The sequence below is a fragment of the Chrysochloris asiatica genome, unplaced genomic scaffold, assembly GCF_000296735.1.
Source record: "Chrysochloris asiatica unplaced genomic scaffold, ChrAsi1.0 scaffold00039, whole genome shotgun sequence".
NCBI classification, from domain to species: Eukaryota; Metazoa; Chordata; class Mammalia; order Afrosoricida; family Chrysochloridae; genus Chrysochloris; species Chrysochloris asiatica.
In genome coordinates this window covers 10,920,585-10,931,003 of record NW_006408557.1, presented here as the reverse complement: position 1 = coordinate 10,931,003, position 10,419 = coordinate 10,920,585, and the positions used below count along the sequence as shown (strand labels likewise).

At 38.4% G+C, this 10,419-nt stretch overlaps 1 protein-coding gene across 1 annotated transcript in view; it reads left to right on the top strand.

Annotated features, from left to right (window-relative positions):
* Positions 1–10,419, top strand: part of RALGAPA2 (Ral GTPase activating protein, alpha subunit 2 (catalytic)) — a 535,657-nt gene that overhangs the window by 96,438 nt on the left and 428,800 nt on the right. The window contains exon 4 of the mRNA XM_006860649.1: positions 2,893–2,950. Within this exon, the coding sequence (XP_006860711.1) occupies positions 2,893–2,950 (58 nt within the window). The remainder of the gene's footprint in view (positions 1–2,892; positions 2,951–10,419) is intronic.

Below are 10,419 nucleotides of genomic sequence, written 5' to 3'. Positions count from 1 at the left end.
TAAGGGACGCTGCCTGTCTTAGGTGGTCAGTGCGAATTCCTCAGTCTTACCAGTCATTGAGACTCATTGCAGCATGGCAATGGCTCTGTCTTAAGTAGCCGAGGTTCCACGTGATCCTTACCCGTCTCTGGCCACACGTCCAGCATAAACAGCCGCCATCCAAGGAAGACGGGGACAAACTCATTTTTATAGTTTGGTTTTATTTGATGGAAAGCAGATTTTACTAGCCAGTTACTCTTGTGGTGGTAGTGTTAGGTATCCCACTCACAATGACACTGTGTGCAACAGAATGAAACACCCCTGGGTTCTCTGCCACCCTCCCAGTTGTTATGTTCAATCCATTGCTGCTGCTACATTGTGCATACCTCTGTTTGGGATCTTCCTTTGTTTTGCTGGCCCTCCTCAACTCTACTGAGTATGATGTCCTTTCCAAAGACTGTTCTCACCTGATAAAATGTCTGAAGAGTCGTAATTTTATCATCTTGACTTCTAAGGAACTTTCTGGTTGCACTTCTTCAAGACAGATTTGTTTGTTCTTTAGGTTGTCCATGGCATTTGAATGTTCTTCTACATCACTAATTCAAAGGCATCTAGTCTTTTCCTATCGTCCATGTTGTCCAACTTTCACATACATGTGAGGTGATTGGAAATACCATCGCTTTGGTCAGGTGAATCTTAGTCCTCAGACTGCATCTTTACTCTTCAATACTATAAAGATGCCTTTTGCAGCATATTTGCATAATGCAATACATTTTTTTGTTTCTTGCCTGCTGCTTCCATGAGTGATGGTAGTGGATCCAAGCAAAATTAGGTCTTTGAGAACTTTAGTCTTTTCTCTACTTACCATGATCTTATTTATTGCATAGTCAATAAAGCACAAGTAAGTATCTTTCTATTTTTCTCTGCTTTCAGCCAAGATCTGCCTGACGTCAGCAATGATATCCATAGTCTAACATCCTCTTCTAAATCACAGTTTGCAATTCTGATCCTTTTATGAATCCAGTTTTCATTTCTGTCAGTTCCCTGTTCATGTACTGTTGCAGCCATTTTTCAATTCTCTTCAGCAAAATTTTACTTTCATGTGGTATGAATGATATCGTTAGATAATTTCCTCATTTCACTGGGTCACCTCTCTTTGGAATGGGCACAAATATGGATCTCTTCCAATCCGTTGGCCAGGTTAGCTGTTTTCCAAATTTCTAGGCATAGATAAGTGAGCATTTCCATTTCTGCTTCAGTTTGTTAAAAGATTTCAATTTGTATTCTGTAAATTCCTGGAACTTTGTTTTATTATTATTATTATATTTTTTTGTCAGTAACTTCAGTGCAGCTTGAACTTTTTCCTTCAGTACTACTGGTTCGTGCTCATATGTTACCCGTTAAAATGTTTGAACAACGTCGACCATTTCTTTGTGGTACAATGACTCTGTATATACCTTCCATCTTTTTTTGATGCTTTCTACTATTTAGAATGCATCTTCCAGCAGCATGTCTGACAATGTTCTGCTGCTATTCGCAGTTTTCAATACAAGAATACTCTCGTATATTATAAATGTATTCCTTGTTAGTTTATAACTCCTTAAAAGGAGATTCAAAACTAAGACCCTGAAACTTGTCTTTAACTTATTATTTCAAGATTCCCCCCCCCCCACCCCAATAATTTTATTGTGTTGTTCTACTGACTTGTTCATGGTGAACCCTTTGATGTGATTCTTCTAAATGCTATTCCTCATCTATGTACTTAGAATGTATATAGTGGACATGGGAAGGAGAAGGTTAAACCCTTGGGAGCCAGCCATTTCACAAGCTATTTTTTAATATATTAATTGATGGCTCTGGTTTAAGATTAAATTGTCATTTTAATTTACCTGTAGTGTTTCCTTGGTGATGAATTAAACTTGGTTCACTAATCTCTTTAAAATATTTAGGAAAGTAAAAGAAAGTATCACATGGAGTACAAGATAAAGCACAGTGTTTGTGTTATTACAAATAGTGTGGTGCTGTGGGTTAATGTGCTGGACTGCAAGGTCTGTTTAAGCCTCAAGATTGGTGGTTCAAGCTCACCAGATGCTCCTCGGGAACCTTGTACAAGGTCGCTATGAGTTGGAACCAACTCGACGGCACTTAACAATATAATAATCATTTCTTTAAACTTATTTTGAATTGGGTGAAGGCTTATAGAACAGAATCAGTCTTCCATTAGACAATGCATACACACTTTTATTTTCATTGATTTCAGTCCTCTCAGTGAAATATCATGTATCCCACTTTCCCCATCCCATGTTTTTTGTTTCCTTTCCTCTTTCTTTTGTAAACCTTCTGAACTTTAACCTTGGCTAATTTCTGCCTCTCTGATCTCAAATGCTTGATTATTCTAAGGTGTGCCTAGTCCCCCAGTGTTATTGCTCCTCTTAGAGACCTGTCAGTTGTTTGGCTACAAACTGAGCGATGGAGTGAGTTCATTTCCAGACCCAAAGGATGACTGAGGACCATAGTTTTTCTCCCTTTTTTGAAATGTGTGTATACAAACACACACACATGTATATACATTTCAAAAAAGGTAAGCCTCTGGTAGCATAGTGGATACGAGTCAGGCTGCTATCCTGAAGGTCAGCAGTTTGAAACTACCAGCTGTTCCATGGGAGAAAGATGAGACTTTCTACTCCTATAAAGATTTACAGCCTCAGAAACCGTATACAGGGTTGCTATGAGTTGGAACCAATTCCATAGTACATAACTACCAACCACTATATATATGTATGTATGTATTTATATGTATGTATATATATATATATATATATATAAAATCAAGTATGTGGGCCTACAGTGGAAATGTGAAATCTCATTTGTTTGTTTTCTTCATATCTTAATATATATTGTTTTGTTTTACAGAAAATACTGCAGTTTCTACCTGAACGAATTTTCTACCGATGGCATTACCAGAGTATAGGTAAGAACAATTGTTTTGTTTTTAAGTGTTTTTTTCAGTAGTATGGATTTCTTTAAACTGAATTTTTGGTAATGTTTTATATAATTCATAATATTAGGATTGCTTACAGCAAGGAATACTAGCATGGAAGGATATGCTAATTAAAACAGAGACACATTGTTTTGGACTTGGGAGACACAAAAAAATCTATTGCTTGCTCTCAAAGTGCTGCTCAAAGTATTGTCCATGGACCAGTAGGATTGACCTCATTGGGATCTTGTTGTTGTTAGGTGCCATTGAGTTGATATTGACTCATAGTGACTCTTATGCACAACAGAATGAAACACTGCCCGGTCCTGGGCCAACCTCACAATTGTTGCCATGCTTGAGCCCATTGATGCTGCCACTTTGTCAGTCCTTCTCGCCGGGGTCTTCCTCTTTTTCTCTGACCCTCCCCATTGCCAAACATGATCTCCTCCAGCAACTGGTCCCTCCTGACAATATGTCCGAAATATGAGAGATGAAGTTTGGCCATCCTGGCCTCCAAGGAGCACTCTGGCTGCACTTCTTCCAACACAGATCTGTTGGTTCTTTTTGTAGTCCATGGCACTTTCAATATCCTCCTCCAACACCATAACTCAAAAGCATTAATTTTTCTACAGTCATCCTTATTCACTGTCCAGCTTTCGCATGCATATGAGGTTATTGAAAATACTATGGCTTGGGTCAGGCACACCTTAGTCCTTAGGCTGACATCTTTGCTCTTCAACACTTTAAAAAAATCTTGTGCAGCAGATTTCCCTAATGCAGTATGTCATTTGATTTCTGGGCTACTGCTTCCATGAGTGTTGAGAGTTGATCCAAAAAGAATGAAGTCCTTGATAACTTTAATCTTTTCTCCTGAGTTTAGCAGTACACCCTGGATCTCGCACAGTCAGCTCACAGTACAATCCTGAAAGAACATGGTCACCCTCAGAAATGTGTCACTGCCAGACCAGAATCTAGGTTCTTTGCATGCTTCAGTGTGTACCAGGGGATGGCTAGGGTTAATGTCCCTGGCAGGCTGAGCTCCAGCTCAGTTGGTGCATTTCCAGAACCCTCTTTGGGGTCCTTTTCACTGTGATAACTATTTTTTGTTTATTCCCTTTTCACCTACTTTTTGGTGATATGCCATAGGATAGTTCTCTTCTTAAGGTAGGCCGTGCTTCTACATCTTCAGCCTTTTTCTTTTACCTCCTTGGTGACATGAAACCTAGCTTTCCTTAGAGACTCCTCTCACTCCCACAAGGGCATAAAGTTGTGGGATTTATTTTCTCTCAGTCCAGTTCTAGATATTATCGTCAGCTTCTGTAGAAACCTCCCTCCCTTGGATATGCTATCTCCCTCCATCTATGTATGCTGTCTTCTGATCTCCTGTTTACTTGATATAATTTTTAATTGTTTTACTATCTACCAGTCCTTTTCTTTTGTGCCAAGTAGGCTGTCTGTCCGTAGATCCCTCTTTTCTGTGTCTTTTTATCATCTTCCTGATAGTTGTCATCATTCAGACCTCTGTCTGACAACAACTTCTATCCTTTTGCTTCTTCATCTCGTTAAAGCCACCTGTTCTATTTTTTTGCTTTTTGGCAACAGCTTTATTGTGGTATAAGTGGCATATAATAAGTACATCCACCATTTGTGTATCAGTTTGTCCTATTGCAGTGACTTCAATGTTGCTGTGATGCTGGAAGCTATCCCACTAGTATTTTAAATAACAGCAGGGTCACCCATGGTGGACAGGTTTCAGTGGTGCTTCCAGAGTAGGACGAAGGAGAGTCAGAATGCTGAATGGTTAGCCATTGAAAACCTTATGAATAGCAGCAGAACATTGTTAGAAATAGTGCTAGGAAATGAGCTCCTCAGGTTGGAAGACACTCAAAATATGACTGGGGAAGAGCTACTCCTCAAGTAGAGTTGACCATAATGATGTGAATGAAGCAAAGCTTTTTGGACCTTCATTTGCTGATCAGGACACAACTTAAAATGAGAAAAAAACAGTTGGAAACATCATTAATAATTGGAAGAGATGGTGGAAAGCTCAGTATCAGCCAAAGCAAGCCCAAGGCAAATTTTTCTTTTCTATATTGAACTTTGGTGTCATGTCTAAGAAACCTTTGACTATCCTAAAGTCACAAAGGTCTTCTGTATTTTCTTCTAGAAGTTCTATAGTTTTATATTTTGGCTCTTGGTCCATTTTGGATTAATTTTGTTAATTAAGTTGAATTTCTGTAGTAGTAAACTGCTACTTTTTTGTTCTTAGTGTGAATCATATAGTATCAGAAAGTTCTGTGTTCTTGCCTCACTGACAGCTTTCAGCCAGCCTTGCACACCAGTGTTCTAGGGAGTATCTATGTATGTTCTTGCCCCTTTCCTGAGAGTAGACTGTCATTGCTTGGTTTGAATCATGACATATATCGAGCATTTTTTTTTTTTTTTTAAACTTTTCATTGTGAATTGAATGAAGATTCTTAAATAAGATCATCAGGTTCCTTAGAGAATAGTTGATAATCTGTGAGAAAAATGTGTTTATCATGTATGATACACTGTCCTAATTTATGTATATTAGCTCATTTAAACATTTCTGTGGTAGGCACAATTGTCAACCCCATTTTATAGATGAAGAAATAGAAGCATAGTGGATTAAGTAACTGGCCCAGGTTATGTTGTTGTTGTTGTTAAGTGCCATCGAGTTGGTTCTGACCCATAGCGACCCTGTATAGGTTTCCTAGGAGCAGCTGGTGAGCTTGAACCGCCGACCTTGCAGTTCAAATGACTTTGCAGTCTGATGCATTAGCCCACAGCACCACATCTGGACTCTGGCCCAAGTTATGCATCTCCTAAAATACAGTCAAGATTTGTACTCTAGCAGTCTGACTCCTGAATCTGGGTTTTTAATACAGGAAGATGTAACAAATCAAATATGTATGTATTAGTAGCTATAACAAATAACCAGAATCATTGATAGGTACCAGAGGTCACACGAAGGATCAAAAGATGTTTGTCGTGTGTTGTCAGATGATGACATAGCCAGCAGTGGTGAGAAAAAGGCCAGGAAAGTTGTATTGTGTAATTTTTTCCCCATCACAGCAATATACCTGTTCATTCTTGAGGGTGGCCAGGACTGTTTTATGATTATTTAGTTGGAAAACCATATAACCCTGATCTTTCCCCTCCAGAGTTCTTTTTGTTTCCCAGACTCAGCATTTAAAAGGAACTTGATTTGAATCTCTTAAGGATACCAGCACTGCTGTTTTGACTAGTATAAATCAAAGAGTGCAAAATTCTTCAGTGAAGGGTTTTTTGTTTATTTGTTAAGCACTATTAAGTTGGTTCTAACTCATGGTGACCTCCCCCCCCCTCCCGTTCCATATAGGATTACTAAGTTGCAACTGATAGGTTTGAACCACTAACTGTGCAGTTAGCAATTCAGTGCTTTATCCTACAGTGCCACCCCAGGACTTCAGTGTATAGACCTAGATGGAGAATATGTCAAGAAACAGTAGTTTTACATTTTGAAATTTTTGATTAATGACGGCTTCTATGACTTTGTAGCACTGACAACCATAACAAAAAATGTCTGAAACAGGTTGCTGGTAAGAGAACAGTTTGTGCAACTCTATCCAGAGTATCCTGGGAGGTAGAATGTCTGTTAATACTGCCAGTTTCCTGAGGTCCACATATGTGTAATGAAGCAAATTGACAACTGAGGCAGGATGGAATTTAAGAATGGATAAATATTGGGGCAAGAAATAAGGCCCTAGACCAAAGAAAGGTATGGGATATAAAAGTCCCCTGAGCACAGACACTGAACCTAGCCCAGAAAATGCTGTCACTAGACCCAGATTTATTGGATATAGTTTGGTGAAAAGGGTAGTTAGGAGAGAGAGGATGCCTTAATTTCCTTCACTATTAAAATTAGGTATTTTAATCTAGTCTGGGTCATGGCCATGATGAGCTCTGGTGTTAGTTGTTTTAAATACTAGAACATTTCTGTAAGATTCCCTCAGATTGTCAATGCTTTTGTTTTTACTAATGGGTTTCTTAAGAGCATCTATTTAACTGAAGTCCCTGGGTGGTGCAAATGAATGCTAAGCATTGAGCCCACTCAGAGCCATCTTGGAAGAAAGATGGCCTAGCAGTCTACTTCTAAAAACTCAGCCATTTAAAGCCCTATGGAGCACAGCTCTACTCTGGCACACCTCGGGATGCCATGGTTTGGAATTGACTTGATGGAAACTAGTGGTGATGCCCACCACTCATCGTCATATTGTCTTACAGTGGTGGTTTGCATGTTTCTGTGATGCTGGAAGCTATGCCACCCATATTTTAAATGCCAGCAGAGTCACCCATTTGGACAGGTTTTGGTGGAGCTTATAGACTAAGACAGACTATGAAGAAGGAGAGGCAGACTGCTTCTGAATGATTAGCCACTGAAACCTTATGAATAGCTGTGGAGCATTGTCCTATATACTGCTAGATGATGAGCTCCTCAGGTTAGAAGACACTCAAAATATAAGTGGGAAAAATCTGCCTCCTGAAAGTAGAGTTGACCATGATTATGTAAATGGAGTAAAGCTTTTGGAACTTGATTTGCTGATGGAGTACGACTCAAAATAAGAAGAAACAGCGTGGTTCCTCACCCTGTATGGGGTATCTGAGGATGAGATCTGCAGGTTGGAAGAAACTCAAAATATGACTGAGGAAGAGCTGCTTCCTTAAAGTAGAGTTGACCATGATTATGTGAATGGAGTAAAGCTTTCAGGATTTCATGTGCTGATGGAGCACAACTCAAAATAAGAAGAAACAACTGTAAACATCTATAATAATTGAAGCATGGAATACACAAAGTATGAATCTAGGAAAATTGGAAGTTGTCAAAAATGAAACAGAATGCATGAAGATTGTCATCCTAGGCATAAGTGAGCAGACATGGACTGCTAGTGGCCATTTTGAATCAGACATTCATATAGTTTACTATTCCGGGAATGACAATTCAAGAGGAATAGCCTCATATTCATCATCAAAAATGACATTCCAAGCTCTATATAAAAGTACAATGCTGTCTGTCATAGGATAATATCCATATGCCTACAGGGAAGACCAGTTAATACCACTGTTATTCAAATTTATGCATCAACCACTAGAGCCAAGATGATGAAATTGAAGAATTCTACTAACTTCTTCAGTATGAAATGGATCAAACATGCAATCAAGATGTATCGATTATTACTGGTGATTAGAATTCGGAGGTTGACAACAAAGAACAAGGATCAGTCCTTGGAAAATATGGCCATGGTGACAGAAATGATGCTGGAGATAGTGTAGAATTTTGTAATACCAGTGACTTATTCATTGAAAATACCATTTAAACAACATAAAAGATGACTGTACACATGAACCTCACTAGATGGAATTTACAGAAATGAAATTGTGACTATATCTGTGGGAAGAGACAGCAGAAATGCTTAATGTTATCAGCACAAATAAGGTCAGAAGTGAATTGTGGAGCAGATCACTTAATTGCTCATATGCAGGTACAGGCTGAAGCTGAAGAAAATGAAAACAAGTTCACAAGAACCAAAATATGACCTTGAACATACAGCACCTGAATTGAGAGATTATCTCATTAACAGACATTAATGACCATTAGTCTCTACTGTGCATAAGGTCTCTATGAGTTGGTACCGACTTGATGGCACCTAACAACAACAACAACAATGACCAAAGACCAGAAGAGCTGTGGAATGATATAGCGCCTTATACAGAAAGAAAGCAAAAGGTCATTAAAACACAGGAAAGAAAAAAAAGGAAAATGGCTGCTACATAACATTGACAGAAGATCCAGATTCCGTAGTGGATGTGGAGCAAGAGATATTATTACTTAAGTGAAATGGATCTTGACTGAAAGCAGAGAATACCAGAATGATGTTTGCTTGTCCTTTATTGACTATGCAAAGAACTTTAAATGGTATGTATCATGACAAACTATGGATAGCATTTTGAAGAATGGAAATTCCAGAACACTTAATTGTCCTCATAAGGAACCTGTACATAAACCAAGAGGTTTATCTGAACAGAACAAGGGGATACTGAATGGTTTAAAATCAAGAACGGTGTGTGCCAGGGTTATATTCTTTAACCATATTTATTCATTCTGTATGCTGAGCAAGAAATCCAAGAAGCTGGATTATATGAAGAGGAATGCGGCATCAGCATTGGAGGGAAGACTCATTAGCAACCTTCAGAGGATACCACCTTGCTTGCTGAAAGTGAAAAGGACTTAAAATACTAATGAAGATTAAAGACCACAACTTTCAGTATGGGTTGCACTTCAATGTAAGGAAATAAAAAATTCTCACAATTGGACCCATAAATAACATCATGTTAAATGAAGAAAAAATTGAAGTCATAGACTTCACATTAGTTTAGATCCACAATCAACACTCATGGAAGCAGCAATTAAAAAAAAAAAAATCAAACAACATATTGGCATTAGGCAAATTTGCTGCACAAGACCTCTTTAAAGTGTTCAAGAGCAAAGGTATTAGTTTGAGGACTAGGTGTACCTGACTCTAGCCATGATATTTTTAGTTGCCTCAGATGCATGTGAAAGTTATACAGTGAATAAGGAATCCATAGAAGAATTGATGCATTTGAGTTCTGGTGTTGGAGAAGTATATTAAAAGTATCATGTACTGCCAGAAGAATATATAAATCTATCTGATAAGAAGTATAGTCAGAATGCTCCTTGGAAGGCAGAATGGATAGACTTCATCGTTCATACTTCAGACATGTTATCAGGAAGGACCAGTCCCTGTAGAAGGACATCATGCTTGCTAAAGTGGAGTAAAAAAGAGGAAATTCCAGTGAGATGGATTGGCATTGTGACAGCAGCAAAAGCCTCATGTGTAACAGTAATTGTGAGGATAGTCAGAACCAGGCGGTATTCATTGTGTTGTGCCTAGTGCCTCTATGAGCCAGAATTGACTTGAAATCACCTAACAACAACATCAAAAGTAGTGATGATGCATGTAAGTAACATGCTTGTTACTATCCACATAGAGTTAGTTTGATGTAGTAAATGTGATTTGATATCCATTTAAAAAATATTATACAAAACTTTTCATTAGTGGGTCCAAGTATGCTTTTTGGTTTAGATAATTTCATTTGGGAGAAAAGATCCTCTTGCCTAAGACTTCCAAATATATTTTCATTTAAAAGGTTACCTCCATTTTTGAGGTTCAGATCCCATTTTAGAGGCTTTCTTATCAACGGAGAAAAGATTGAAGTTGTCAAGGACTTCATTCTTCTTGGATCAACTATCAACACTTGTGGAAGCAGCAGTCAAGCGATCAGACGATGTATTGCATTGGGCATATCTGCTGCACAGGAACTTTTTACTTAAAGTGTTGAAAAGCAGAGATGTCAGCTTGAAGACTAAGGTGCGCCTG